Source organism: Malaya genurostris, chromosome 1, assembly GCF_030247185.1.
Source record: "Malaya genurostris strain Urasoe2022 chromosome 1, Malgen_1.1, whole genome shotgun sequence".
Classification (NCBI taxonomy): domain Eukaryota; kingdom Metazoa; phylum Arthropoda; class Insecta; order Diptera; family Culicidae; genus Malaya; species Malaya genurostris.
The window spans coordinates 6,904,805-6,932,165 of record NC_080570.1 but is presented as its reverse complement, the minus strand read 5'-3'; the positions used below and the strand labels follow the sequence as shown (position 1 = coordinate 6,932,165).

The following is a 27,361-nucleotide window of genomic DNA, read 5'->3' as shown; positions in this document are numbered from 1 at the left end:
TCCTCTGGCTTCGGCACTGGCACACCCCGGACGACACTCGCGCCAGAAAAGGGTTCCCAAGCGACAATTTCCGACTGCTTGGTTGCCTGCCTTCCTGCTTGCTTCAACAACCTTGACACCGAGAGAAAAGTGTCCGAGGGAAAAAAAGGGAAAAAAAATCCAAGAAAAAAGGTGACACTTTGCATTTTCCACTTGCTGCAGTCAACTAGCACTTGATAATAGAACGAGGGCTGCGATGATGCGATGATGGGAATGGGTGACTTTCTGCTTACGTTATTTCTCCTCTAGTCTTGTTTCGTACCAAGTGGGAAGGGGGTGGTGCGGAGGAACCGCAGGGCTTAAAAAAGGCTGAAAATTTTACGATACCTCCGGTAACGATTGGCCGGAGATCATTGAAGCTGTGCGATGAAAACAAAAGCCTCCCCTTAATCCACCTGGCGATGTTATAATGCCTTTCTCTTGTCAGTGAAAATTATTCAGTGATACTTTCGGATCCGATAATGCATTTGAATTAGGAATCCGACCCGTACCCGATCGAAAATAACAAGCTTACCCCGAGAACAATTTTTCTTCCAACCCCGAACCCAACCCGTACTTGATACAAGTTTGAAATTTACCCGTAACCGACCCGAACCCGAAAAATTTCGGGTATTATTCGGGTTCAGATACTCGAAATTCAACCATATTTTTGAGTCCGAACCCGACTCTTATCCGTACAAAATTCACCGGGTTCGGGTTCAGGTAGAGTTTAGGGTGCAATTGCTCGAAAACCTACCATTTCAACTTGCTGAGCAAATTGAGCTAAATGAAAAATGTGCGATTTGTCGTTTACGTCACTTATACGATTATTTCTCCGGAACCGAATATGTTCGTTATGAACCTCGTAATCGTATCAAGTAACTCAATAGTAGCATCTAAATCGGTGGTAGTATTTTCTAAAGAACTGAGTGTATGCAAAAACTGCTATTTGTCGGTTACGTCACTTATAAGATTATATCTTCCGAACAGGAAATGTTCACCATAAGCTTTCCAAACTTGATCGAAAAAATCATAGTAGCTTTCAAATGAGTCTAAGTTGAGACAACTCTGAGGAAACTGAGCGAATGGCGAAGCTGACGGTTACGCCATGTATACCATTACATCTCCAGAACCGGAAGTGTCAACCATTTGCCCTTGAATTCGATTGATATCTCGATTCCAAACGAGCCCAAGATGGTTGAAATCGGTTCAGTTTGAAAGAAGTGCGGGTTTCGGTTAAGCCATTTTAATCCGGTACTGGAAGCTTGAAAATGAAGCGGAATGTAAAAAAGGCAGTTTTGTCGTTTGCGTCATTTATACTATTACATCTCCGAAACTAGTAGTGACCGACATGTGACCTTTTAGCTCGACCAATCTTTCAATGTAGCTTTTAAACTAGCCTAGGTTTATTGAAATCGACTTAGCCACTCCCGAGCGATTGGAAAAGAAGTGCGTTTTGTCGGTCATTAATTCGATCTTAGTATTTAATCGATGATCCAATAATAGTTAACAAACGAATCTAGACTTGTGGAAATCAGTTGAGCCATCTCTGACAAAATTGAGAGGAAAGAAAAAAAGTCATTTTTCGGTTACATCATTTTCTGCATATCACGAAAAACGAAAGTGACAGCCATCCGACCTTCGAATTCGATCGATAGCTTTTAAACAAACTTTTTTTTTTTAATCAGTAAGTAATCTATGAGAAAGTTGTGCGGAGTGAAAGAACTAGGTCTTGTCGGTTACGTCACTTATGCCATATCTTCGGAATCGTAATATCCGGTCATTTGGAAATCTAACTTGATCAATGGCTCAGTACTAACTTCCAAACTAACTTAAACTTGTTGGAATCGGTTGATCCATCCCCAAAAAAAATTTTTGTTTGTGGTTGCGTCATTTATGCCATATATTCAGAACCAGCATTGACGGCCAATTGATTTTCAAACTTGATCAAACAAGCGAGTCTAGACTCAGTCAAGTCATCTCCGAGAAAATTGAGCAGAAAAAATGTTGGTTTTGTCGGTTACGTCACTTATCCATATAGTAGCCTTCGAACTAACTTTAGTTTGTTGAAATCAGTGCAGCCATCTCTGAGAAAATTGTGCGCAGTGAAAAAACTAGGTCTTGTCGGTTACGTCACTTATGCCATATCTTCGGAATAATATTTTTCAGTCATTGGAAAATCTAACCTGATCAATGGCTCAATACCAACTTTCAAACTAACCTAAGCTTGTTGGCATCTATTTAGCCATGTCCAAGAAAATTGAGTGGAGAGAAAAAAATTATTTTTGTCGGTTCCGACATTTATACCATTTCTTCAGAATGAGAAGTAACAGCCATTTGATTATTGAACTTGACCAATGTCCCAATAATAGTTTACAAGCGAGTCTAGACTTGTCGAAATCAGTTTAGCCATCTCCGAGAAAAATGAGCGGAAAAATGTTGGCTTTGTCGGCTACGTCACTTATTCCATATCTCCGGAACCGGAAGTGACAGTTACTCGATCTTCCAATTTGATTGATAGTAGCTTTTAAACTAATTTTAGTTTGTAGAAATCAGTTCATTTATCTCTGATAAAATAAGCGGAATGAAATAACTAGGTCTTGTTGGTTACGTCATTTATGCCATATCTACGGAATCGTGATTTCCAGTCATTTGGAAATCTAACTTGATCAATGGCTCAATACTAACTTCCAAACTAACAATACTAACTTCCAAGGAAAATTGAGCGGAGAGAAAAAATACTTTTTGTCGAGTGCGTCATGTATGCTATATCTTCAGAACCAGAAGTGACGGCCATTTAATCATCGATCTTCACCAAAGACCCAGTGATAGTTTACAAGCGAGTTCGTGAAAATTGAGCGGAAAGAAAAAAAGTGCATCTTGTCAGTTACGTCACTTATATCATTAAATCTCCAAAGCCGGATCTAATAGCCATTTGATCTTCGCACATGATCAATGACTCAATAAAAGCTTACCAACAAGCTTGGAATCGGATCAGCCATTTCCGAGATAATTGAGTGGTTAGAAAAAAGGGCGTTTTGTCGTGAAGCTAGCCTAAGCTTGTTGAAATCGTTTTAGCCATGTCCGAAAAAATTGAGCGAAGAGAACTAAATACTTTATGTCTGTTCCGTCATTTATATCATATCTTCAAAATCAGAAGTGACAGCCATTTGATCAACGAGCTTGACCAATAACCCAATAATTTTCTACAAACGAATCTAGACTTGTTAAATTCAGTTTAGTCATCGCCGAGAAAATTGAACGGCAAAAAAGTGTTTTTTTGTCGGTTACGTCACTTATTCCATATCTCCGGAACCGGAAGTGGCAGTTTTTCGATCTTTGAATTCAATCAATGACTCAATAATTGCTTTCCATAGGGTCTAAACCTGTTGAAATCGGTTCTACCAACGCTAAAAGAATTGAGCGATTAGGAAATAGTACGTTTTAACGGTTACGTCACTTATACCATATTTCCAGAACCGAAACTGACAACCATTTGACGTTTAAACTTGATCAATGATTCAAAATTAGCGTTCAAACGAGCCTTAGCTTATTGAAATCGGTGTAGCCAGTTCCAAGAAAATCGAGTGAAGAAAAAAAGTGCATCTTGTCAGTTACGTCACTTATACCATTAAATTTCCAAATCCGGACAGAACAACCATTTGATCTTCGCTCATGATCAACGACTCAATAAACGCTTACTAACAAGCCTTAAATGTTGGAATTGGATCAGCCATTTCCGAGATAATTGAGTGGTTAGAAAAAAGGGCGTTTGGTCGGTTACGTCATTTATGCCATATTTCCGGAATCGAAATTGACAGCCATTCGATCTTCGAAATTTATCAATGACGAATTCAAACGAATCTATGCTTTTTGAAATCGGTATATCCAGATTCAAGAAACTTGAGTGGAGAGAAAATAAGTGTGTCTTGTCAGTTACGTCACTTATACTGTTACATCTTCCGAACCGGAAGTGATAGCCATTTGAGCTCCGAACATAATCATTCACTCAATAAAAGTCTAATAACAAACCTTAAATGTTGAAATCGGATCTGCCATTTCCGAGATAATTGAGTGGTTAGAAAAAAAGAACGCTTTGTCGGTTACGTCACTTATACCATATCTCAAAACCCGAAAATGAGAGCTTTGACCTTCTTACATGATCAACAAACTAATAGTAGCTTTCAAACGAGCCTTAACTTGTTAAAATAAGTTGAGTCATCTCAGAGAAAAATAAGCGCAGAGAAGTAAATGCTTTTTGTCGTTTACGTCACTTATAATATTATATCTTCGGCACCGGAAGAGATACCCGTTTGACCTTCTAACTTGGTCAAGGACTCAACATTGGCTTTCAAGTTAGCTTAGGCATTTTAACATTGATTCTGCCGTTCTCGGAAAGAACGGAGCGTAGCGAAAAAACTAACGTTTTGACGTTTCCGTCACTTATATCATATCTCCGGTACCGAAAGTGACAGTTATTTTATTTTCAAGTTTAATCAATTACTCAATAATAGCATTCAAAAGAGCCTGAGATTGAAACAATAGTAGCTTTCGCATTAGCCGAGAAAATTGAAGGGGGAGAAAAACTTTGATAGGTGCACATTACTGGGATGAGAAGCCTTGAACGACATATTGAACAATAATTATCTAATCACTATAGTCTGGATCCCGGCTCATTGCTCCATTCCTGAAAATGAAAGAGCCGATATTTTAGCCAAACGTGGTGCTATAGAGGGTGGAATTTATGAGAGATCGATTGCTTTCAACGAATTCTATAGCTCGTCTCGCCAAAGAACACTTGCCAGCTGGCAAGCTTCTTGGGATAAAGATGATTTGGGTCGGTGGATGCACTCAATTATTCCGAAAATATCGACAAAGGCATGGTTCAGGGGACTGGATGTGAGTGATTTCTTTCGTGTGATGTCCAGACTCATGTCCAATCACTACATCTCCTTCGAATTGGGCACATCTCCTTCGAATTGGGCTCTCCGAGACTAATCATTGTGCTTGTGGCGAAGGTTATCGGGATATTGATCATGTCGTTTGGACATGCGTGGAGTATCGTGATGTCAGATCTCAACTAATAAATTCTTTGCGTACCCAAGGTAGACTATCCGATGTCCCAGTTCGAGACATTCTTGCTTGTCGTGACCTTTCATACATGAAACTTATTTATCATTTCATAAAGAAAATTGGAGTTTCAATTTAATAAAGGCCTCTTTTAAGTCTTATTGCTGATTCCAGCTGCGTCCATGAGTTCAACCAATAGCTAAATTAGAATAAAAATTATGTAATGATACAAACAAACTCGAAACAGTTTATGAAATTATCAACAAAATGTCTGAAAATAACAGCTTATTTTATAATTTATAGAAGTTAATCGTTTGGTTCAAATAATATTTCCGAGTAGATTTCATAATTTATGACGAGTTACCTAAGATGATATTTAAGTAATAAGAGGAATATGTTTTAATAAATTCAAATCGTTGTGACTATGTTAGAATTAAATTAGGATAAGAATTTTATGTAAAAGTGATGCTACGGCGAAGAAAAACTTATGTAAACTGCCTTAAGAAATAAACGTATTTATGAAAAAAGTCTCGGGCCTAACAAAGAAAAAGTCGATTCTATACCGTGAAAACTTTTTTTCCCCTGGAGAAAACTTTTCAGGTTTGGAAATAGATAATAATCGCTGGGGGCCAGATCTGGAGAATACGGGGACCAATCCGTACCACCAATCATTCAATTTCACCGTTACTTCTATGCATGAATGCGCTGGTGCTGCTTTTTCCATAGCTTGATTAAAACTAGAAATCGTCTGACACGATCAGCTGTTATTCAAACACTAGTGGATAGATTGTCATAAAATTTGGTATTGGACCAACTAGAGGCTAGTTCTCAACAAAAATCTACATGGCTAGAAACTCTTCAAATTTTGAAAATTTTCGATTTCCGTTTCATGCAAGGCACTTGTCATAAAAAAACTCTAGAAGAGTCTTTCTAGAAGACACAAAATCTCGGTGTTTCATGCGATTCTATCGTACCTTCCTATGGTGATTTTTCAAGATCGAAAATTTTCAAACTTTTACCGCCGGGTGGCACCACTTAACCGTATCCGGTTTAGCTTGAATTTTTCATAGGAACTTTTTTTTGAGGTGCCCAAACTTTTGAGCACTACCGCTTTACGAAATTAGAGATGATCCCAAAATATTGGAAGCCTAGTGCACATACACAGACATTTTCCGATTTCGTTGAGCTGAGTCGAATGGTACATAACATCAGAGGTTTCCGAGGATTCAATCAAAAGTAGTTTTTTCAACAATTTTTCAACCTCTCTATAGAAAAAGGCCTAAAGTAAAATGATGTTTGTAGAAACCAGTGAAGTAATAGAAAAAATAATATAAAAGAGCTCTGGTGGCTTCCCTGTGGTATAATCAAATTACTTTCTGAATGATGATTGAAATCGGATCCCAATCGCAGTTTTAAGTTTCGATTGAAAAGAAAAATTGTTGTTAAAAATTTGTACTGCAAGATGAAGGAGCTATCTCTACTAATTCAACTATTCAACTTCTGTCTATTTCAGTTCCAGCCGTGGTAGCGGGAAGGGTGCCATCAGTCGCCTTGGAGCCCGTTTCAACGTTCGTCACAATCGTCGTTGGACCGCAAAATGGCCGCCGTCAATTCGGTAAGTTTGTGGCTGCTGAATTCGCTTTCATATCACACCCAGGGGGGGAAACTTTTGACCCACTTTCCGTGATTTCAGCTTCATAAGAGTAAATATTTAACGACGATAAAATGTGCTGTGATCTTTTTTATTTGATTTAATGAATGCTAATGTGGTACAACTGGCGGACATCGTTTGGTGCTGGGTGTCATTTTCAATTTGATTTGATTATGGAAGTGGGCTTACTGCTAAATAAAATATATTATGAGGACATAATTTTAAATAAAGTGTTCATTCCGACAACGGCAAACTTATGCTAAACCCACGGTTAATCCACCGAACGTGGGCATCGAAAACAATGCTCACCGAGAAGTGTATAAATCTGCCGAAAAAAAAAACACTCCTCCCATCCTTGGTAAAACCAAACAAAAGTCCCGCCACCCACAATCCAATGGAGCTTCGAAAGTTCAATCAATAAATTTCCACCGAAACCAGAAAACGACAATTTCGAACATTTGCAATCCCATTTCATCCGTGCCTCGTCCGCCCCCGGTTCCCCGTATCGGATCCCGTTATAATCAATTCCGGCTTCGTCCGCACGGCGTCGTTGAATTCGCTTGACTAACAACCATTTAATCAACACCCGAGTGGTGGTGTGGCGTCTTTCCCGTCTTGTCACCATCGGCAGCATCGCGAAGTTTGAGTTGGAGAGGAAATTGTTGAACCTCACGCGCTAATGAAAGCCTATCATGCGGCCTCCGCCACCACCCCGAAACATAACGCGACCGCCGCCCACTACTTTCTCACGTCAGCCGCTCCAATCTCTGATTTGTTGAGTACCATGGCAACGCGCGACCACATGCTGATTCTCGTTATTAATAAAGTTTTCAATCGTATTTTTTTTCTCTTTCTCCCGCTTCTTGATTTCCACTTCTGTGGCGCATTGAGTGGCCACGGTTGAACAAGTAAGTGAATGAGTGAGTCAGTGAGTGAGTGAGTGAGTGAGTGAGTGAGCGAGCAAGAACCAGCTGGTGGGGGCTTTCGGTAAGACCTTCAAACAACAAACGAGCTTTTTCAGTGGCATTCAAAGTGGAACTTTATCTTTGGCCGTTTCCGGATCTCGGCACCCTGCCGTGATCGCAGAATCGACTCGACTGTGTGGGAGTGGGGGAGAAATTGAACATTTCAGTAATGAATAAGCGGGGTTTGCTATTTGCTCTGTGGGTGATGGCGACGAAGGGGAAGGTTCCTGCATGCGAAATTGAATTATGACAAAATTCCAGTACGAATCTACAGAAGGGCGGCCTGTCGAGTGCACCAAGTCCGTAGCTCTGCAGTGTCATTTTCTTTCATAGCTAACCATTCGAGTTCAAATATTTGCATATTTTTTATACAAGGGAAATTGGTTCTATCTCTTTTTGGTATGCGCCACAGATGTTTTAAACTATGATTTATGACCGGTAATAAGTCTGCCATTCGATGAACTTTGGCTGCTATCTCGATTCGAAACCGTCTAACGGGGTCGCACAGGGTTCACATGAAGGAACCACCGGTAACTTATGCTGTGACTAGAATGTATTTTGCTGCGCGACGTGTTCTGCCAGTTGAACTACTCTGGATGTGACGAAGGTAATCCCGATTGAACATTGCCGACAGGCCGGTGTGTGGTTCAATCTTCAGACTCGTCTCTGTTGTCTTATAACGGAAATAGTTTTCTTTCTGTCCATCACTGGGTAGTGACATGTGAGATTTCGTTGTTTTTTGAAGTAAACAAATCTTACTTTATTTTGGGGCGCCTTTTAAAAATTTGCGTTGTAAAAAAATGGGTAGAACTTAATTGTGAATATCTCCTGTTGTATTTGAGGCAACAACATACACTGAGGTCTTTTTTACGCGGCTTTTTTCCACGGATTTCCGAAGTAACGCATTTTTACGCGAATTTTCAAAGTTATCCGGTTTTCTTGTTTGGTCTTAGAAATGCATGAAACGTCTAGATCTGGTGTTATCCCGGTTTTTTTTTATTTCAACTCTCTACGCGGATATGTCCCTTTTTCGCGGAGGATACGTACCGCGTGAAAAAAATCGCGCAAAAAAAAAACCTCGCAGCTTCGGAAATCCGCGCAGAAAAAGCCTCAAAACTAAAGAAAATTTATGTCGATGCCAAATATTCAGAAATGCATGAAACGACCATCTTGTGTAATTTCAAAAAAAATTTTTTGTGGATATCTACTTGGAATTTAGGACCGTGTAACTTCGGAAATCCGCGTAGAAAAACACCGCTTAATGGAAGAAATTTTTTTTTGTTCCAAATGTCTTACAAATTCATGAAACGTCCAGATCTTGTGTAATAACAGATCGGCTGAAAAGTTCGTATCGTGTCTATAAGAGGGCGCCACTAGAATTAAATCCATACCATTTTCAGTTAGTACCAACCTTCAAAAGATACGTGTATGAATTTGATAGCTGTCTGATTATTAGTTTGTGAGATATTGCATTTTGAGTGAAGCTACTTTTGTTATTGTGAAAAAAATGGAAAAAACCCTTCTTAATCCACCTAGTGGTGTAATGATGCCTTTCTCTTCTTTCATAACAGTCTCATGAAAATATGTTTCATACTTTTATTAAATAATTTTGGATACTAATTTTGTCACCAATTGATTCAGATTGATTCGAGTAGTTCACAAAAGCATGCTTCAGTGTTTATGTCACACAGTCAGCATCATTTTTCCAAACTAGTGCTTGACATTTGCGTTGCCTATTTGTATGAGAACAGTGATGCTAATCTAAAATAAAAAAAGCCTTCTTAGTCCACTTAGTGGAATTTTCATATATCTTGAAAAATCACCATAGGGGGGAGTACATGAAATTTTCGAAATCGAAAAAAAATTGTTGATGCCAAAAGGCTTAGAATTGCATGAAACGTCGAGATTTAGTGTCATCTCGAAAAAAAATTTTTTTGAAAAAGTTGACTTTTTGGGACTTAGAAAAAATATGAAAATTTTTCTAAGTCCCAGAAAGTTCATTTTTTTAAAAAAAAATTTTTTGAGATGACACTAAATTTCGATGTTTCATGCAGTTTTAAGAGTTTCGGCATCAAAAAAAATTTCGATTTTGGAAATTTTATGTACTCCCCCCTATGGTGCTTTTTCAAGATCGAAAATTGTCAAACCTTTACCACCGGGCAGCACCCCTTACGCATGTCCGATTTAGCTCAAATTTTGCATGAAGGCTTTTTTCGAGGTGCTTAAACTTTTGAGCACTAGAGCTTAACGAAAATAGAGGTGATCCCAAAATTTTGGCACCCTTATATAAATAAGAGCGGTAAAAATCAATGTGTTTTGTCGGTTACGTCACTTCACAGTGGTTTGAATCGACAAAAACGTGAACTTAATTCTCTAGCCGTTAAACCGTTGATCCGATATACATAGTTCCTTTGGAGAACTCATTCACAAAAATATACCTCGTGATTTGATCACAATAAAAAATGTGCAAAGCCTACTACGATAAAAGTTCATTTCAACAACTTTTTTCGCTTAATAGATAGAAAAACAATGACTTCTACAAAGTTTTAGAACTTCTAACGAGGAAAAACTTTGTCGAAGAAACTATAGGTCTAACACAAGAAGTTTCTGATATATGAAGCATTTTTGTTTGAAACCACTTAAAATCAATTTTTTGTACATAACTCTTTTCGCAATTCATTATTTTTACGTTTCGTCTTTGACTCATCAGTGCAGAGCAGTTCAAATTGAACTGCTTAGTGCTAAACTCGGCAGTTCAATTTGAACCGCTAAGCAGACGTAAAGTTTCTGCTATTTACAGAACACTTTTTGTTTTGCAACGAAGTGCAATGTCTTTTCTGACGTGCCGAACGAAAACGTGTTTTCGACTATTTCTGGCCGATGCAGGTATGGTCATTTAGGGGTTAGCCAAATTTTGTGCTAGGGCGCATTTTCGCAATTATTTTCAGTGTCTACTGTGTTCGAGACAATTACTAAAAAACGTAAAATTACACATTTTTGTTGAAGACTGTGTACGGTTTGGCCTTTTCCCTAAAAAGTTATTTATCATTTAAACTTTTATATACACTAACTTTAACTACTAATAGGAAGCAGGGTCGCAGACCAAAAGGCACATACATATACTTTTTGGAAAGCTTAAATCAAGTAATATAAAGTTACGAAGTGTGTAGGGTGGCCTTTTTAAATTGTGTGAATGAGACAACAAAATATAGAGAGCTTTTTTGACCATTTTCATTGCAGAAACATTTACTAAAACGATTATTTTTGGTTTATTAAAAGAAACTTTGTAGGAAATGTTCAACAATTGGAATCGGTCGTTAGTGTAGCTTTGGTGCAATGGTGTTATGATAGAATATAATTTCATGATGCATTCTTGTATGTAATTGAACAAACTAGAGAAGCATCCTAACTCATTAAATTTCGACAAGTTTTACTTTCCTATAATAGAATATTCCTTATCCGTTCTTTTAAATTCAATACAATTCGTTTCAAGGATGATATCTTACACCATTACCAGTACGCCTAAAAATCGTTTAAATTTAAGTCTTCCGAGATAAATTTTTATCTGTTGAAATGTGTAAGTCTAGCCTGCTTGAAAGGTTAAATCCTTTTTGTAAGACATGATTCTACGAAATACGTTCTTATGAATTAAGCCATACACTGGAAGAAATAATGAAATTCACACGATTTTTAAATAAATAGTACTATGAAATGGACATCAGTTGAATAAAAAATTTGATTCAAAACCATTATCGATGTAAAAATAAATTGGAATACATTAATTTCAATGAATATGACCGTGTATTTAATTGACGCTTAGTTTTACTTTTACAGTATATTGACCAATGAAGCACAGTGAAGTAACTTTATATTAAATGTCCTGCTCCAAATATGCACTGTTGTTGTTGATGAGAGCAGGGCTGCATATTATTTTTAAGAACACTAAAGAGTTGATTGATAATACAAATGCTGGAGCATTTGGTCGATGATAATATTACAATAAAATGCGTGAGTGGTTCAACGTTACATACAGGCGCACACGGTAAAGTATCAAATCAAATTATGTAAATTATGAGTCCAGACATTTTTTTTTAAAGAAAAATGCCTGAACTCGAGTATAAAAACGTGCACAGACGAAGAATAAAGAATAATAATTAACAAAATGTTTGGTTTTAGGGAATTTGTAACTAATCGTTTGCTTATTTCAATTCTATTACATTTTCTACTGAAGTCGGTAATATCTCGCGATTTTTTTGTGATAACGGTTAATAAGATACCTATCAACTTTTACTTTGAAGAGGAATTCCGAAAGACTCGGTACTCGCTGAGAGTAAGTCATAATAGTAAATTATAGTGAAAAGTCTTCTCTTTCGTCTGATGTTAAAAGTAATGCTCTATTTTTTACACCTCGACTGCAATTTCTTGCAAAAGTTGTTGCCTAAAAGTAACTTATCGGTTGATATCTCCAAAAAACGCATGATATGAAGATAAACAATTTTATTAATGTAAGTTTTCCTAAGAAAATGGTCAAAAGAGCTCACTATATTTTGTTGTCTCATTCACACAATTTAAAAAGGCCACCATACACACTTCGTAACTTTATATTACTTGATTTAAGCTTTCCAAAAAGTATATGTATGTGCCTTTTGGTCTGCGACCCTGCTTCCTATTAGTAGTTAAAGTTAGTGTATATAAAAGTTTAAATGATAAATAACTTTTTAGGGAAAAGGCTAAACCGTACACAGTCTTCAACAAAAATGTGTAATTTTACGTTTTTAGTAATTGTCTCGAACACAGTACACACTGAAAATAATTGCGAAAAGACTTATGTACAAAAAATTGATTTTAAGTGGTTTCAAACGAAAATGCTTCATATATCCGAAACTTCTTGCGTTAGACCTATAGTTTCTTCGGCAAAGTTTTTCCTCGTTAGAAGTTCTAAAACTTTGTAGAAGTCATCGTTTTTCTATCTATTAAGCGAAAAAAGTTGTTGAAATGAACTTTTATCGTAGTAGGCTTTGCACATTTTTTATTGTGATCAAATCACGAGGTATATTTTTGTGAATGAGTTCTCCAAAGGAACTATGTATATCGGATCAACGGTTTAACGGCTAGAGAATTAAGTTCACGTTTTTGTCGATTCAAACCACTGTGCACTTATACCCTCATATATCTGGAACCAAAAGTCACAACCATTTGATCTTGAAACTTGATCAATGGCCCGACAGTCGCTTTCAAATGAGCCCAAGTTTGTTAAAATCGGTTCAGCCATCTCTGAGAAAATTGAGCGCGTTCAAATACAACGCTTTTTGTCGGTTACGTCACTTATACAATCATATCTCCGGAACCAAAAGTCACAGCCATTTGATCTTCGAACTTGATCAATGGCCCGACAGTAGCTTTCAAACGAGCCCAAGTTTGTTAAAATCGGTTCAGCCATCTCTGAGAAAATTGAGCGCGTTCAAATATCTTCGAAAAGTGCACATACACACACACATACACACACACACACACACACACACACACACACACACACACACACACACACACACACACACACACACACACACACACACATACACACCGACATTTTTCGATCTCGTCGAACTGAGTCGAATGGTATGTAACACTATGGGTCTCCGACGCTCCGTTCGAAAGTCGGTTTTTCCAGCAATTCTAATACCTTTCTTTAGAGAAAGGCAAAAAGGAATTTCGTGTGTTGATGAAACACTACTTTTTGATGAAAAAAGTGCCGCCGATACCAAAAAATGGCTTGATGAGTGTTATCCAGACTCTGCACCGGGCGAAGCAACAATTCGTAAGTGGTTTGCAAAATTTCGTACTGGTCATATGAGCACCGAAGACGATGAACACAGTGGACGTCCAAAAGAGGCTGTTACCGATGAAAACGTGAAAAAAATCCACAAAATGATTTTCAATGACCGTAAAGTGAAGTTGATCGAGATAGCTGACACCCTAAAGATATCAAAGGAACGTGTTGAACATATTATTCACGAATATTTGGATATGAGAAAGCTTTGTGCAAAATGAGTGCCGCGTGAGCTCACAATCGATCAAAAACAACAACGAATTAATGATTCTGAGCAGTATTTGGAGCTGTTATATCGAAATAAAACCGATTTATTTCGTCGATATATAACAATGGACGAAACATGGCTCCATCACTTCACTCCGGAGTCCAATCGACAGCTGAGTGGATTGCACGCGATGAGTCGAACCCAACGCGTGGAAAGACTCAACAATCGGCCGGTAAGGTTATGGCGTCTGTATTTTGGGATTCGCATGATATAATTTTCATCGACTACCTTGAAAAGGGAAAAACCATCAACAGTGACTATTATATAGCGTTATTAGAGCGTTTGAAGGACGAAATTTAAAAAAAACGGCCTCATTTGAAGAAGAAAAAAGTTTTGTTCCATCTAGACAATGCACCGTGTCACAAGTCGATGAAAATCATGCTGAAATTGAACGAATTGGGCTTCGAATTGTTCCCTCATCCACCGTATTCTCCAGATTTGGCCCCCAGTGACTTTTTCCTGTTCTCAGACCTCAAGAGAATGCTCGCTGGTAAAAAATTTAGAAGCAATGAAGAGATAATCGCTGAAACTGAGGCCTATTTTGAGGCAAAGGACAAATCGTACTACAAAAATTGTATCGAAAAGTTGGAAGATCGCTATAACCGCTGTATCGCCTCTGATGACAATTATGTTGGATAATAAAAACGAATTTTGGCAAAAAAATGTGTGTTTCTATTTAACGATACGAACTTTTCAGCCGAACTGTTATTGATGCTCGGTTGTCTAGTCTGGTTTTCTTTGGGTACTGAAAAAAGAAGATTCCGTCCGATCAGAGTCCGATATCCGAGTCCGGGGTACGGAACAAATTGGTTCAAGCGGCACGTTCTTTTGATAACTTTGAAACTAGTGCCTTGCCATATCAATTTAACGATGAAAACGAACATAGATAGTTACTATACTGGGCGCAGAAGCTAGACAGGTCAATCCAATAGAAACAAATTATTTTGCACCAATGTGGTTTTTTTACACAGATTTCCGAAGTTATGCGGTTTTTAAAACGGTCTTTCGAAGTTCTCCGTTCTTTTGTTATGAAACGTAAAATTTTTTTTAGATTACATCAGATCTCGACCAGATTGTAAGACTTTCGGCATAAATTTTTTTTTCAAATCTCAAACAAGTCCCAAAATCGATATTTTTAATTTTTTATTTGAGATTACACCAAATCTAGCCATTTCATGCATTTCTAAGACATTTGGCATCAAAAAAAAAATAAATGAAAGATTTCAATGTATATCTGAACGTTCACTGTTCGTACATATATTTCAGTTATTGCTTTGATGCAGTAGTCGTTAGCCCATCTGTGCGTACAGCAAACAATGGCTGCGATACAGGCTCATACAGGGTGGGAGGAGGTTAGAAGTTTAGAACCCCCCCCCCCTCAAAATCAAGAAATTATTAGGGAAGACAGGGGCTAGACCGAATACGTGATTAAACCAAACAGCTTAAATATCTTAGAAAACCTCGAAATTATTCAATTCATGGGTTGACGAGTTTTTTTTCTGTTCACGCGCCTGCTTCCGTCAGTCGTGAAGTCTGCGCTGTGATATTTGTGTGTTAAAGGATCGTGAGCTACGGAAATTAATTATGTTTTGTTTATGAACCTTTTATAATGAATGCAAGAAAAACTGAGAAATTGCTGTCGGAGTTTGAAAAATGGCTGAACGAATGTTCATGACAAAGAATGGAATAGGCTGCAAATCATTGAAATTGTTTCCTCGGTTAACCAAAAACTGCGATCTCGAATCAACGATTTGCGATCAGTGCTCTAGCTAATGAATTTCCTTACTTTGGTCACGATAAAGTCCACACAACGTTGGTTCAACTTATAAGCGGTAAGGTTCTATGCAGTTAGGTTAGGGACACTGTGTCAGAGGTACGAAAAAAGGTACATGCCGAGAACTGAAGCAGATGTGTAGAAAACTGAATGTGTCAATCAAATACTCTTCGAATATGCCTCGTAGAAATCCATTTGTATGATTTCGGATTACGAGCTCAATTAGTACAGGGAAATATTCATCACTCAAATTGATAGCTACATCTCGAATACAAGAGAAAATCCTCCAATCATACATGTTTCCTGTCTATGCCATCAGTAGTCAGTACTGTTTTCCTGTGTCCATATCGAGTTGTGAACTTAGAAACAAGAGAAGTGTCGATGCATGCCCGAGGCATTTCACGTGGGCTAGTAATACCAACAATGTTTAATGTGTCGAAGATTTAGTCTAACAACTTTCAAACGCAATTTTCGTTTTTTTAAAGAAAACTACTCTTAAACCAAATTTGCTTTAGTAGACCCGCTGGAAAATTTGCATGCACGAGGAATTTCCCGTGGATTAGAATTGTCAGACTCAGTTGACAGGAACGAAATCCGTAGTTACCAAATGTCTTTCATGATTCGACAATGTGACTTTCAGCGGTAAAATCCTGACCCCTGCAATTGATTATAGTCAATTTTGCAACAACAAGAAATAAGTATTATTGTAGCAAACTTATCTGGATACGATGTCAAACGCACACACACACACTCGTTGTTCGAGAAAATGGAAAACCCGTCCACGGTCTTGCCTACTCTAATAAAACTTCGAAATGATAAAACTCATTCGCCCCTGGCATGGCAAGAACTTTTTTTTTCCCCGGTGAATGACCGATAGGTTAAAACCGGGCTAAAATAAACAACTAACTAACTAACTAACTTTTTTCTTCCATCCCCATCACCACCGGCACCATCCGTCGTCTGTGGTCGGTGAATTCTTACCCCAATTTAAGCAATCATCAAACGTCTTGGCACGGTACTATTTGTGTTGTCTTCGGAGTTCAACGTGAGTCTCTTTCCCGACAGCAATAATTTCGCTCCCGTTGTTCGGCGTTTTCGTTCGGCGGAGCGAATGACAAATATCCTAAATTTAAAACAGCCACCGACCGAAAAGAGCCGCGGCGAAACTCAACCGACCAACCCCCGTCCCACCCGCCGAAAAGAGATTGAAAATTACGCACCAAATGAGTCGTCCCCAATCTCACCGCGGCTGGTAGAAACTTAAATAAGAAATCCAAATCAACTTGTTTTCCGGGATTTAGCGAAGCAGAAAAGCTTCGGAAAGAAAAATGAACCCCGCCGAGTAGAGTGGATGCCGTTTCGTCGTCACACGCTCGGATCAGAGGCGGATGGAACGAGTTAGAGTCCCAAAAGTTTTCGTTCCGGCATTGGAATTAAAATCATCCGTTCCATCATCATTTCCGGATGTAATTCGAATATCGGAGGTATGGAGGAAAAAACGTAGGTCCGCATTCGATTCGAGTATATATTCGGTTTCAAAATTACCGCATCTAATCAAAGCGACAGTGTCACTGGGGTCGGATTCGTTTTATTTTCATGTGAAAGACATTTAATATCTGACTGAGCATTACTCGAATATTGTAAATGTACCTCAATTTAAACAAAGTGCTAGAAATGCAATCAAATCAAACTACCGGCTCAGTGTTCATACAATATTGGGGTAGTCACCCTGAAAACATACAAGTCAAGATTGTAGTATCACAGAGGTTGGTGGCAACTAGCGAAACGCGAGCCTCATGTAGCTCTTTAGTCCTATACACTGAGGTCTCTTTTACGCGGGGATACGTACCGTGTAAAAAAACCGCGTCACTTCGGAGATCCGCATAAAAAAACTGCATAACTAAAGAAAATTGTTTTTTCATGCCAAATATTTTAGAAATGAATGAAACGCCCAGATCTGGTGTAATCTCGAAAAAACAATTTTTTTGAAAAATTCTACTCTCCGAAAAAGAAAATTTTATTTTGATGCCAAATGTCTTAGAAATGCACGAAAAGTCGAGATCTGGTGTAATCTAGAATTTTTTTTTGAATCAAAAGTTTTCTAAGTGTCAAACAGTTGACTTTAAAAAAAATTCGGTATAACACCAGATCTTGACGTTTCATGCATTTCTAAGGCAAAACAAAGAAACCGAGTAACTTTGGAAATCCGCGTATAATAACGCGTAACGAAAATTTAAAAAAAAATAAAAAACCACAGCGACTGCGGCGTCTTGAACCGACAATCATTAGATCACAAAGTACGTCCGGTAATCGACTGAACCACAAAAGCACATAGCAGGTAAATGGCAGCTGAGTGCAAAATTACAGTCGAAACCAGTAAAATTCATTCCAATTCATCATTGAGACATAACCGAAGGAATTTTCCGCCATTTAATAATGAATTAACTATTTTAAATTAACTATTTTTGTACCTCGGATTTCTCAAAAATGGTGAAGTGGGTTTTCAAAAACGTAGATTCAAGATCTTATAGTTTCGGTATTATGACGAAGTAAATCAACTTGGATACTGACGGGAAAAGGCTATCTTTATATATTGTCACCGTTGCATGTTTACATCCTATAAGACGCAGAAAACTAGAGCAAAAATTCAATAAAAAAAATTTTTCATTCAGGTGCGTACACAAAAACAGGTAGAGAGAGGGTTTTGGAGTTCTAAAAGAAAAGTTTCTATCTTCCTTGATTGTTAAGTTCTACATATATTTATTTCAATGGAATAAAATATCATAAACAATTCTTTGCGATCGATTTATTAGTCCCTAAAAGGACCACATTGATGAATATTTTCATTGTAAACAAACTTAAGTGATTTTTTCTTGAAAACGAAATTTTTATACTGGATAATGATGAGAATATCTTCCATAGACTGAGGTTTTTATGCGGTTTTCACGTGGATATCCGTAGTTACGCGGTTTTTTATGCTAATTTCCGAGGTTACGCGTTTTTCAAATTAACGCGGTTTTTTTACGCGGATTTCCGAAGCTATCCGATTTTCTTGTTTTGTCTCAGAAATGCACGAAACGTCGAGATCTGGTGTTCCCGAATTTTTTTCTGAAGTCAACTCTGTGACACTTAGAAAGCTTTCGATTTCGACAAATTTATCAGTTTTGAGGCTTTTTAACGCGATTTGTCCGCAGTTCGACGGATTTTTTTACGCGGATTTATTGAGCTACCGAAGGTTTTTTCTAATTCCTATGCTCTAAAGTCGCATAAAAACCGGTCTAAAGACCGAATTGTTATATATTTTCATTATAAATAAATTGAGTTTTTCTTGAATTTTTCTTTCTTGAAAGCATCATGATTCTTTGTAATCGATTTATTAGTCCCTAAAAGGACCGAATTGTTGAATATTTTCATTATAAATAAACGGTGATTTTTCTCGATTTTTTTTTCTTGAAAACAATAATTCTTTGTGATCGATTTATTAGTCCCTAAAAGGACCGAATTGTTGTATATTTTCATTATAAATATACTGTAAATTATTCTTTCTTGAAAACATCCATAATTCTTTTCGATCGATTTATTAGTCCCTAAAAGGACCGAATTGTTCAATATTTTCATTGTAAATAACCCGTTTTTTTATTTCTTTTAAAACATTATAATTCTTTGTGATCGATTTATTAGTCCCTAAAAGGACCGAATTGTCGAATGAATTTATTATAAATAAACTGTGAATTTTTCTTGAATTTTTTTTTCTTGAAAACAATAATTCTTTGTGATCGATTTATTAGTCCCTAAAAGGACCGAATTGTTGAATTTTTTCATTGTAAATAAACTGAGTTTTTCTTGATTTTTTCTTTCTTGAAAGCATTAAGATTCTTTGTGATCGATTTATTAGTCCCTAAAAGGACCGAATTGTTGTATATTTTCATTATTAATAAACTGTGATTTTTTCTCGATTTTTTTTCTTGAAAACATCATAATTCTTTGTGATCGATTTATTAGTCCCTAAAAGGACCGAATTGTTGTATATTTTCATTATAAATAAACTGTAAATTATTCTTTCTTGAAAACATCCATAATTCTTTGCGATCGATTTATTAGTCCCTAAAAGGACCGAATTGTTCAATATTTTCATTGTAAATAACCCGTTTTCTTATTTCTTTTAAAACATTATAATTCTTTGTGATCGATTTATTAGTCCCTAAATGGACCAAATTTTTGTATATTTTCATTATAAATAAACTGTGAGATTTTCTTGAAATTTTATTTCTTGAAAACATAATTCTTTGCGATCGATTTATTAGTCCCTAAAAGGACCGAATTGTTGAATTTTTTCATTGTAAATAAACTGAGTTTTTCTTGAATTTTTCTTTCTTGAAAGCATTAAGATTCTTTGTGATCGATTTATTAGTCCCTAAAAGGACCGAATTATTGTATATTTTCATTATAAATAAACTGTAAATTATTTTTTCTTGAAAACATCCATAATTCTTTGCGATCGATTTATTAGTCCCTAAAAGGACCGAATTGTCGAATGAATTTATTATAAATAAATTGTGAATTTTTCTTGAATCTTTCTTTCTTGAAAACATAATTTTTTGTGATCGATTTATTTGTCCTTAAAGGACCGACATGTTGAATATTTTCATTGTAAATAAACTAAAATTTTTATTAATTATCCTTTCTTGAAAACATAATAATTCTTGGTGATCGATTTAGTAGTCCCCAAAAGGACCGGTTTGTTCAATATTTTAATTGTAGATAAACTTAAGTGAATTTTTGAAGCCCCTGCTACTAAAAATATCTGCCATTATAACCTTTGAATAGATTTCAGTCCGCTTTGCTTCAATGAGAAGAGCTAGACGAAAAATATTATAGATATGTTTTTTTTTCAGTCGCCTAACGTGGATAGCATTTTTTTGTGGTGTTCTAAATACATGGGTCATTCAAAAGTTTTATCTACTGTGTATCTGTTTCTGTCGCTCAGTCCGTTTTCCGATATCGAGAAACGTGACAGGATTTTTTTTCGGTTGAAATTCGTTAATTTCAAATTTTGACAAAACTGAATTCTTGTATGGCAATATCATGCTATTCAAAATTGATTTATAAATCGCTGCGAATTTTTTTCATGAGATATTTCCAATTAAATTCTACCCATTCTTCAAAATGGACTTTAAAAAGATAACCCATACTAAAGTAAAACGTTTTTATGCCATGAAATTTTGCAAGTGAAAAAAGATGTGATCACTTATCTCATGCATTTCCAATGGATGAAATCCGTTTCGTCAAAGGCCCTTTTAAAGGAAACATCGAACACGTCATTTAGGGGTTAGCCAAATTATGTGCTAGGGCACATAACCGTTTTTATTATTTTTACGTTTCGTGCAGAGCAGTTCAAATTGAACTGCTTAGTGCTAAACTCGGCAGTTCGATTTGAACCGCTAAGCAGACGTAAAGTTTCTGCTACTTACAGAACACTTTTTGTTTTGCAACGGAGGTCAATGTCTGTGGATAGTTTGATCAATTACAATTTTTAAGAACGATTCATACCAATTGTGGAGACATCGACAACCGATTTTTGCCTGAGCATCGACAGAGTGAAATGTGTTTGGTTTTCATTTTCCGAAGGCCACTTATAATGGAATCTTTTTCCGTTATATACAAATGTGGAGCTTTTTTTTTCGATCGGCTGAAAAAATCATTCATGAAGCTTTATTTCTACAGACGAAAAAAAAAAAGATTGAGTACAGTAAATTCAAAAAAACGCAGCTGCACCGGAAGTCTCTCCATTTGCGTTTGATTGCTCCTCCGAGGGACATAAAAAAACACGAACATTCCGCGAGTGATTCAATCTGGAGGCCTTCATCCGTGTTCGACAGTGAGGGAATGCAAAGCGGTAACGAAATTGCAAATTTTTCATCGACAATTTGAACGCCAGACTGCCAATCCTTCGGAAAGTGCCATATTCGGAAGCTGTTTTAATTCAAACAATTCCTTTCGACTGATAATTTTAATAGCAATTTACCGTTTCGTGTTTTTTTTCTCTTGTCTCATTTACTTAAATTTCCATAATTCGTGTTCTTTTTTCTTTCTCCTCCGGTGCGCACCATCGTTCCATCAGTCAATGAATTGCTGCAGTTCATTTTGCAGTCCCTGGCTTCAGAACGACGCCAGGCAAACCGGAAACAACGCTGGTGCCTTCCCCCCGGACTGGCAACCCTGGCAAGCGAAAATCGCCAGTTCACCAAAGTACAAAATTAAATAAAATATGCAATTTTATGGATGTTGCTCACACTACTGATGAAAACACTACAATAAACAGGACAGGAAAAAAAATCGATAAAAATATTGACCATTGTATCGCGATGCAGAACACACGCACGCACACATACACGCTCATATCAGCGCGAATATTCATGAATTTGCTTTATCTCGCATGTTTTGCGTTTTCATAAATTAAATAGCCCCAGCCATCTATTTTTTTTGCAAGTGAAACCGGTTTTTGTTTTTCATGGCAATGAACTTGTCTAATTAATTGCTCTACCAACTTTGCAACTTTGCACCCTGAAGAAGGCGGCTGATCGGAACCGAAACGTCGATTGTTTTACATTCACATAAATGATTACAGTAAACACACATCTCCTAACTAGGGCATTTCCCAGGAAGAAGCTTCCCTGGAGAGAAAAAAGTTCGACCAGATTGGTTTTGCCACTCGCAGCACGCCAAACTGGTTAATTATTCACCAGGACGGTTTCTGTCTGCGAGCCTTCACAGCATTCACTCGATCATACGCTCGAAATAACGACGGAAAAACATCTCCTACGGGAAACGGGACGGCTTGAGCGTTGAGCAGCCATTTTTCGCATCCAGTTCAGTCTCGCGAGAAATGGAAGGCAAAAATTTTCCGGCTAATTGATTTCGTTTCCGGCATGGCGAGCCTCGTCGATCTCATTCCGGTCCGTCTAAAGTTTGTATGTGTGTGTGTGCCGGTGCCGTTCGTTTACTGACAGGAAAAACTTTTTCCTTTCTGCATATGCTCTGTGTGTAATGGCGCAAGAGGAAAAGCAGCTGGGAAAACATTTTCACGAAACTTTTTCCATCGATCGTTGTTTCGGTTATCGTTTTTTTTTTTGGTTTTTGGTGTTTCTCCGGTATACTTTGGCAAATGGAGACTAGAGAAAGAGAGGGAAACTTTCTACGGTTCGGTTTTTCTTTGCTTTGGCATCGCCGTCCGAGAAAGGCCGATTTCTGTTGATGCGAAAAATCTCGCCCAAGGGGGTATTCGGGGCTGAAACAGACAACCGAATTTTCGTTCCGAACGTTTGATCTAATGGGAAATGAAGGCTCTTCACTTAGTAGAAAACGAAAAAAATCGCTCTTCTTATTTATAGTGCTCTGTGATTTTCCACAGTTCAATGAATGCGCTAACTGGCCCCGTATGCCTCATTCTGCATTACCTTCCCGATAGCATTTTCAACAGTCTAGTGAGGTTAAAAGTTTTCGCTGATGGATGGTGACATTTTCAGGGCCAACTTATTATAAAGAGGCAAAGTTTGACTTTTCCTAGTTTGTTCTTTGGAACAAAACGAACTTCTAGGTTGATCGCCGGGATCTATGCAAAGTTTGGTTTAATGTTTTAGATTTGATGGCAATTTATTGGAAGGTCCCAATCACCGAAGTTTCGTTAGCGAATGGTGAAAACATAATCGTCCCTAAGTGGGTTCCTCGAGGAATTACACTAAATTGTTTACTTAATACAATCAAGTCTTTTTTTCATGTGAGAGACACGTATCGCATAGTGAAATTGTATAGCTTCTAAAACATAAAAAAAAGAAAACGCATAACTTCGAAAATTCGCAATAAAAAAAAACACCTAACTCTCTTCTCCCTGGAGGATTTTCAACATTAAGTTCCATGAACAATAGAGTAATTATTATATAAAAGTGCGAATAACTGGACAACTCATACAGAATTTGTTTTACAGTGTCAATATTGTGGATGACGCACTTTTATTTAAAATTTTGGTGCCTTGTCCACCTTCTGTCAAGTGTTGTTGAAAAAGATTGCGCCCCAAACCGAAAAATGTTTAAGCCAAATCTAGAAAAAAATCCCTTTTTTTGCATCGTCGCTTTAAATGTCGGTTTGCAATTTTAATCACACTCTACCCTGTAACTCTGGAACTGAAAGTCGCAACCGAATAGAATTCAATAGCAACCTATGGGACCGTTAGACTAGTCATTGGAGCCTATGTTTTCACAGTCATATCTGAGGAAAATGAGTGATAATATTTGACACACCCATATAAACAACTCTTGCATATAAACTCAATGAACTGAGTCGAGTGGTATATGGCTTTTGGCCTGACTCTCTAGACCAATATTTACTAGTTGATTTTTCAAATAATCATAAAACCTTCCTATATGAGAAAGACAAAAAAAAAGTTGTCCTCAAAATTGACGAAACGTTATCTACAAAAACAAAAAACAGACCAAACAATTGTTTTTTATTGGAAGCCATAACAGATCGGCTGAAAAGTTCGTATCGTTTCTATGAGAGGGCGCCACTAGAATTAAATCCATACCATTTTCAGTTAGTACCAACCTTCAAAAGATACGTGTATAAATTTGACAGCTGTCTGATTATTAGTTTGTGAAATATTGCATTTTGAGTGAAGCTACTTTTGTTGGAAAAAAAAGAATTTCGTGTGTTGATGAAACACTACTTTTTGATGAAAAAAAGTGTCGCCGATACCAAAAAATGGCTTGATGAGTGTTATCCAGACTCTGCACCGGGCGATGCAACAATTCGTAAGTGGTTTGCAAAATTTCGTACTGGTCATATGAGCACCGAAGACGATGAACGCAGTGGACGTCCAAAAGAGGCTGTTACCGATGAAAACGTGAAAAAAATCCACAAAATGATTTTCAATGACCGTAAAGTGAAGTTGATAGCTGATAGCTGACACCCTAAAGATATCAAAGGAACGTGTTGGACATATTATTCACGAATATTTGGATATGAGAAAGCTTTGTGCAAAATGGGTGCCACATGAGCTCACAATCGATCAAAAACAACAACGAATTGATGATTCTGAGCAGTGTTTGGGGCTGTTATATCGAAATAAAACTGATTTTTTTCGTCGATATATAACAATGGACGAAACATGGCTCCATCACTTCACTCCGGAGTCCAATCGACTCAGCTGAGTGGACTGCACGCGATGAACCGAACCCAAAGCGTGGAAAGACTCAACAATCGGCCGGTAAGGTTATGGCGTCTGTATTTTGGGATTCGCATGGTATAATTTTCATCGACTACCTTGAAAAGGGAAAAACCATCAACAGTGACTATTATATAGCGTTATTAGAGCGTTTGAAGGACGAAATTTCAAAAAAACGACCTCATTTGAAGAAGAAAAAAGTTTTGTTTCATCAAGACAATGCACCGTGTCACAAGTCGATGACAACCATGCATAAATTGTACGAATTGGGCTTCGAATTGCTCCCTCATCCACCGTATTCTCCAGATTTGGCCCCCAGTGACTTTTTCCTGTTCTCAGACCTCAAGAGAATGCTCGCTGGTAAAAAATTTAGAAGCAATGAAAAGGTAATCGCTGAAACTGAGGCCTATTTTGAGGCAAAGGACAAATCGTACTACAAAAATGGTATCGAAAAGTTGGAAGATCGCTATAATCGCTGTATCGCCTCTGATGGCAATTATGTTGAATAATAAAAACGAATTTTGGCAAAAAAAATGTGTGTTTCTATTAAACGATACGAACTTTTCAGCCGAACTGTCATATCCTGGAAATGCATAAAACGTCGACATCAAAACAGAAAATCTCTTTTTTTGATAAAAATCAAATCTTTTCTAAGTTTATTAAACTCAAGCTTAATTTAGCAAGACGTCAAATCCTCCCAAATCTGAACAATTCTCATTCAGTAATAGCCGTTCAACCGAGAAGGTTGTGTATAGAAGCGTACAGTTTAATAACGCTGGTTAGTTTACACGCGTTAAATACGACAACGGTTGAACTACAGGTAGAGACCTGTTGGCAGCAGCCGTTAAAACGTAAAATCGTGCTGCATAAGAGAGCCCTAGTGCTGGGCCAAGCTGGTGAAGGAAACAACAAAGGGCGTTTCCCAAGCTCTACCCAGGCCACAATATACAGCCACAAGTGCTGAGCAGGAGAGTGCAAAGGCACATTGAAGAAGAAGAGTGCAAAGGCACACAGAAGCAGGAGAGTGCAAAAGCACACCGGTGCGAAGGCACTTCGGTGCAGAAGCATATCGGTGCGGAGCACAAGGAAGAAGGAGACAAGACAACTCGGTCTTTCCACTGCCATACAACACGCAGGTATACACCGGTGACCTGCGCTGGTTGCAGCTGGCGAAGAAAAAAGTAAATCGGAAATCGAGTGGTGCTGGATGTCAGGTAGCAGTAGCATCACATCCAACAATTAGCATCCAACAAGAACATCTAGAGCAACGAGGATCTACACGGCAGTGCAACGGAGATAGACAACAATTTCAAGGTAGAAGTTTTTTCTTTTCCTTTTGATTGAGTACTGTGTAGTGTTGGTTTCATTTTTTATTTTAAAGTTTGATTAAAAATTTTAATGTGATGGATGAATCCATGGACGTAAATCCTAGCATGTGTGTCGCCCGAGCGGCGAGAGGGGTATTTCTTTTCGAAGCACTTATAGAACGCACAAATTACTTTTGTTTTCTTTATTTTCTTCTAATAATTTTTTGCACTTTACTGCCCTATCTTCCCTACAGCACATAACTTTGTGCCTGACCTAACTTCTACGGTAATCACTTCTACCGGTTAACCGACGGTCGAACAAGGTTCTAGTTAGAGATGTCCTGCGGCACAAGCCACCTCTAAGTCTAGATGGAATCTATAGTTTGCAGCACCTGCGTAACAAATGCTACACGCTTATAGTCTTTGGGGTGGAGTCCTTCGTCCAGTTAGTACCGTCCTGCGTTACAAGCCGATACTAATTCCGGTCTTCTGGTTAATCTGATTCCCCGCCTGCGGTACAAACAAGGAAGTAGATCGACCAACGGATGCAAAGTGGAAAAAACCAACGACGAGATCCGATGTTCTGGGTCCAACAGTTGAACCAAGAAGCCCCGATAAAATCAAAAACCGACCCTTTTATACTCAAATATATGTACCTAACAAAAACCTATATTTATATATATATATATATATATATATATATATATATATATATATATATATATATATATATATATATATATATATATATATATGTCTGGTAGACTAACTACCACCTACGTGAATTCACTGCGATCGCGTCGCTTATGTACATAATCAATTAATTCGATCGGTGATACAGTTTTTTCTGGCTGATGCAATATGTTGAAATAGCCAGCCGTGGGCATTACAATGACTCAACTGTTCTACTGCCTGTACTAGCTAAGATAAAGATTTTTATGGAAAAATTAGGGCTGCTGCAGTTACAATGTAAGTAAATGTAAGAATTACTTCTGTATGATTGATGAATATCGATACACTGTCATCATCGTTATCAGTTATTACTCTACTGGTCTACTGTCTGTACTAGATAAAGATTTCTTTGGAAAAATTAGGGCTGCTGCATGCCCCCTTACTTACTGAGCTTGATGCTACCATCAAGTTGATTGCGCGGGTAATAACTTAATCCGTTATGCTAACTAAATGTAAAACCTAAGATTGCCGTTACAAAAGATTAATAATTTTTTGATCCTATTTTTTTTTTTACATATTTATTTTT

General features: G+C 37.4%; 1 protein-coding gene across 3 annotated transcripts in view; it reads left to right on the top strand.

Annotated features, from left to right (window-relative positions):
* The window catches only part of LOC131431057 (serine-rich adhesin for platelets-like), a 482,585-nt gene that overhangs the window by 126,601 nt on the left and 328,623 nt on the right, over positions 1-27,361 (top strand). For all 3 annotated transcript variants that reach the window (XM_058596523.1, XM_058596516.1, XM_058596531.1), the window contains exon 3: positions 6,602-6,703. In XM_058596523.1, the coding sequence (XP_058452506.1) occupies positions 6,686-6,703 (18 nt within the window). In that variant the 5' untranslated portion in view covers positions 6,602-6,685. The remainder of the gene's footprint in view (positions 1-6,601; positions 6,704-27,361) is intronic.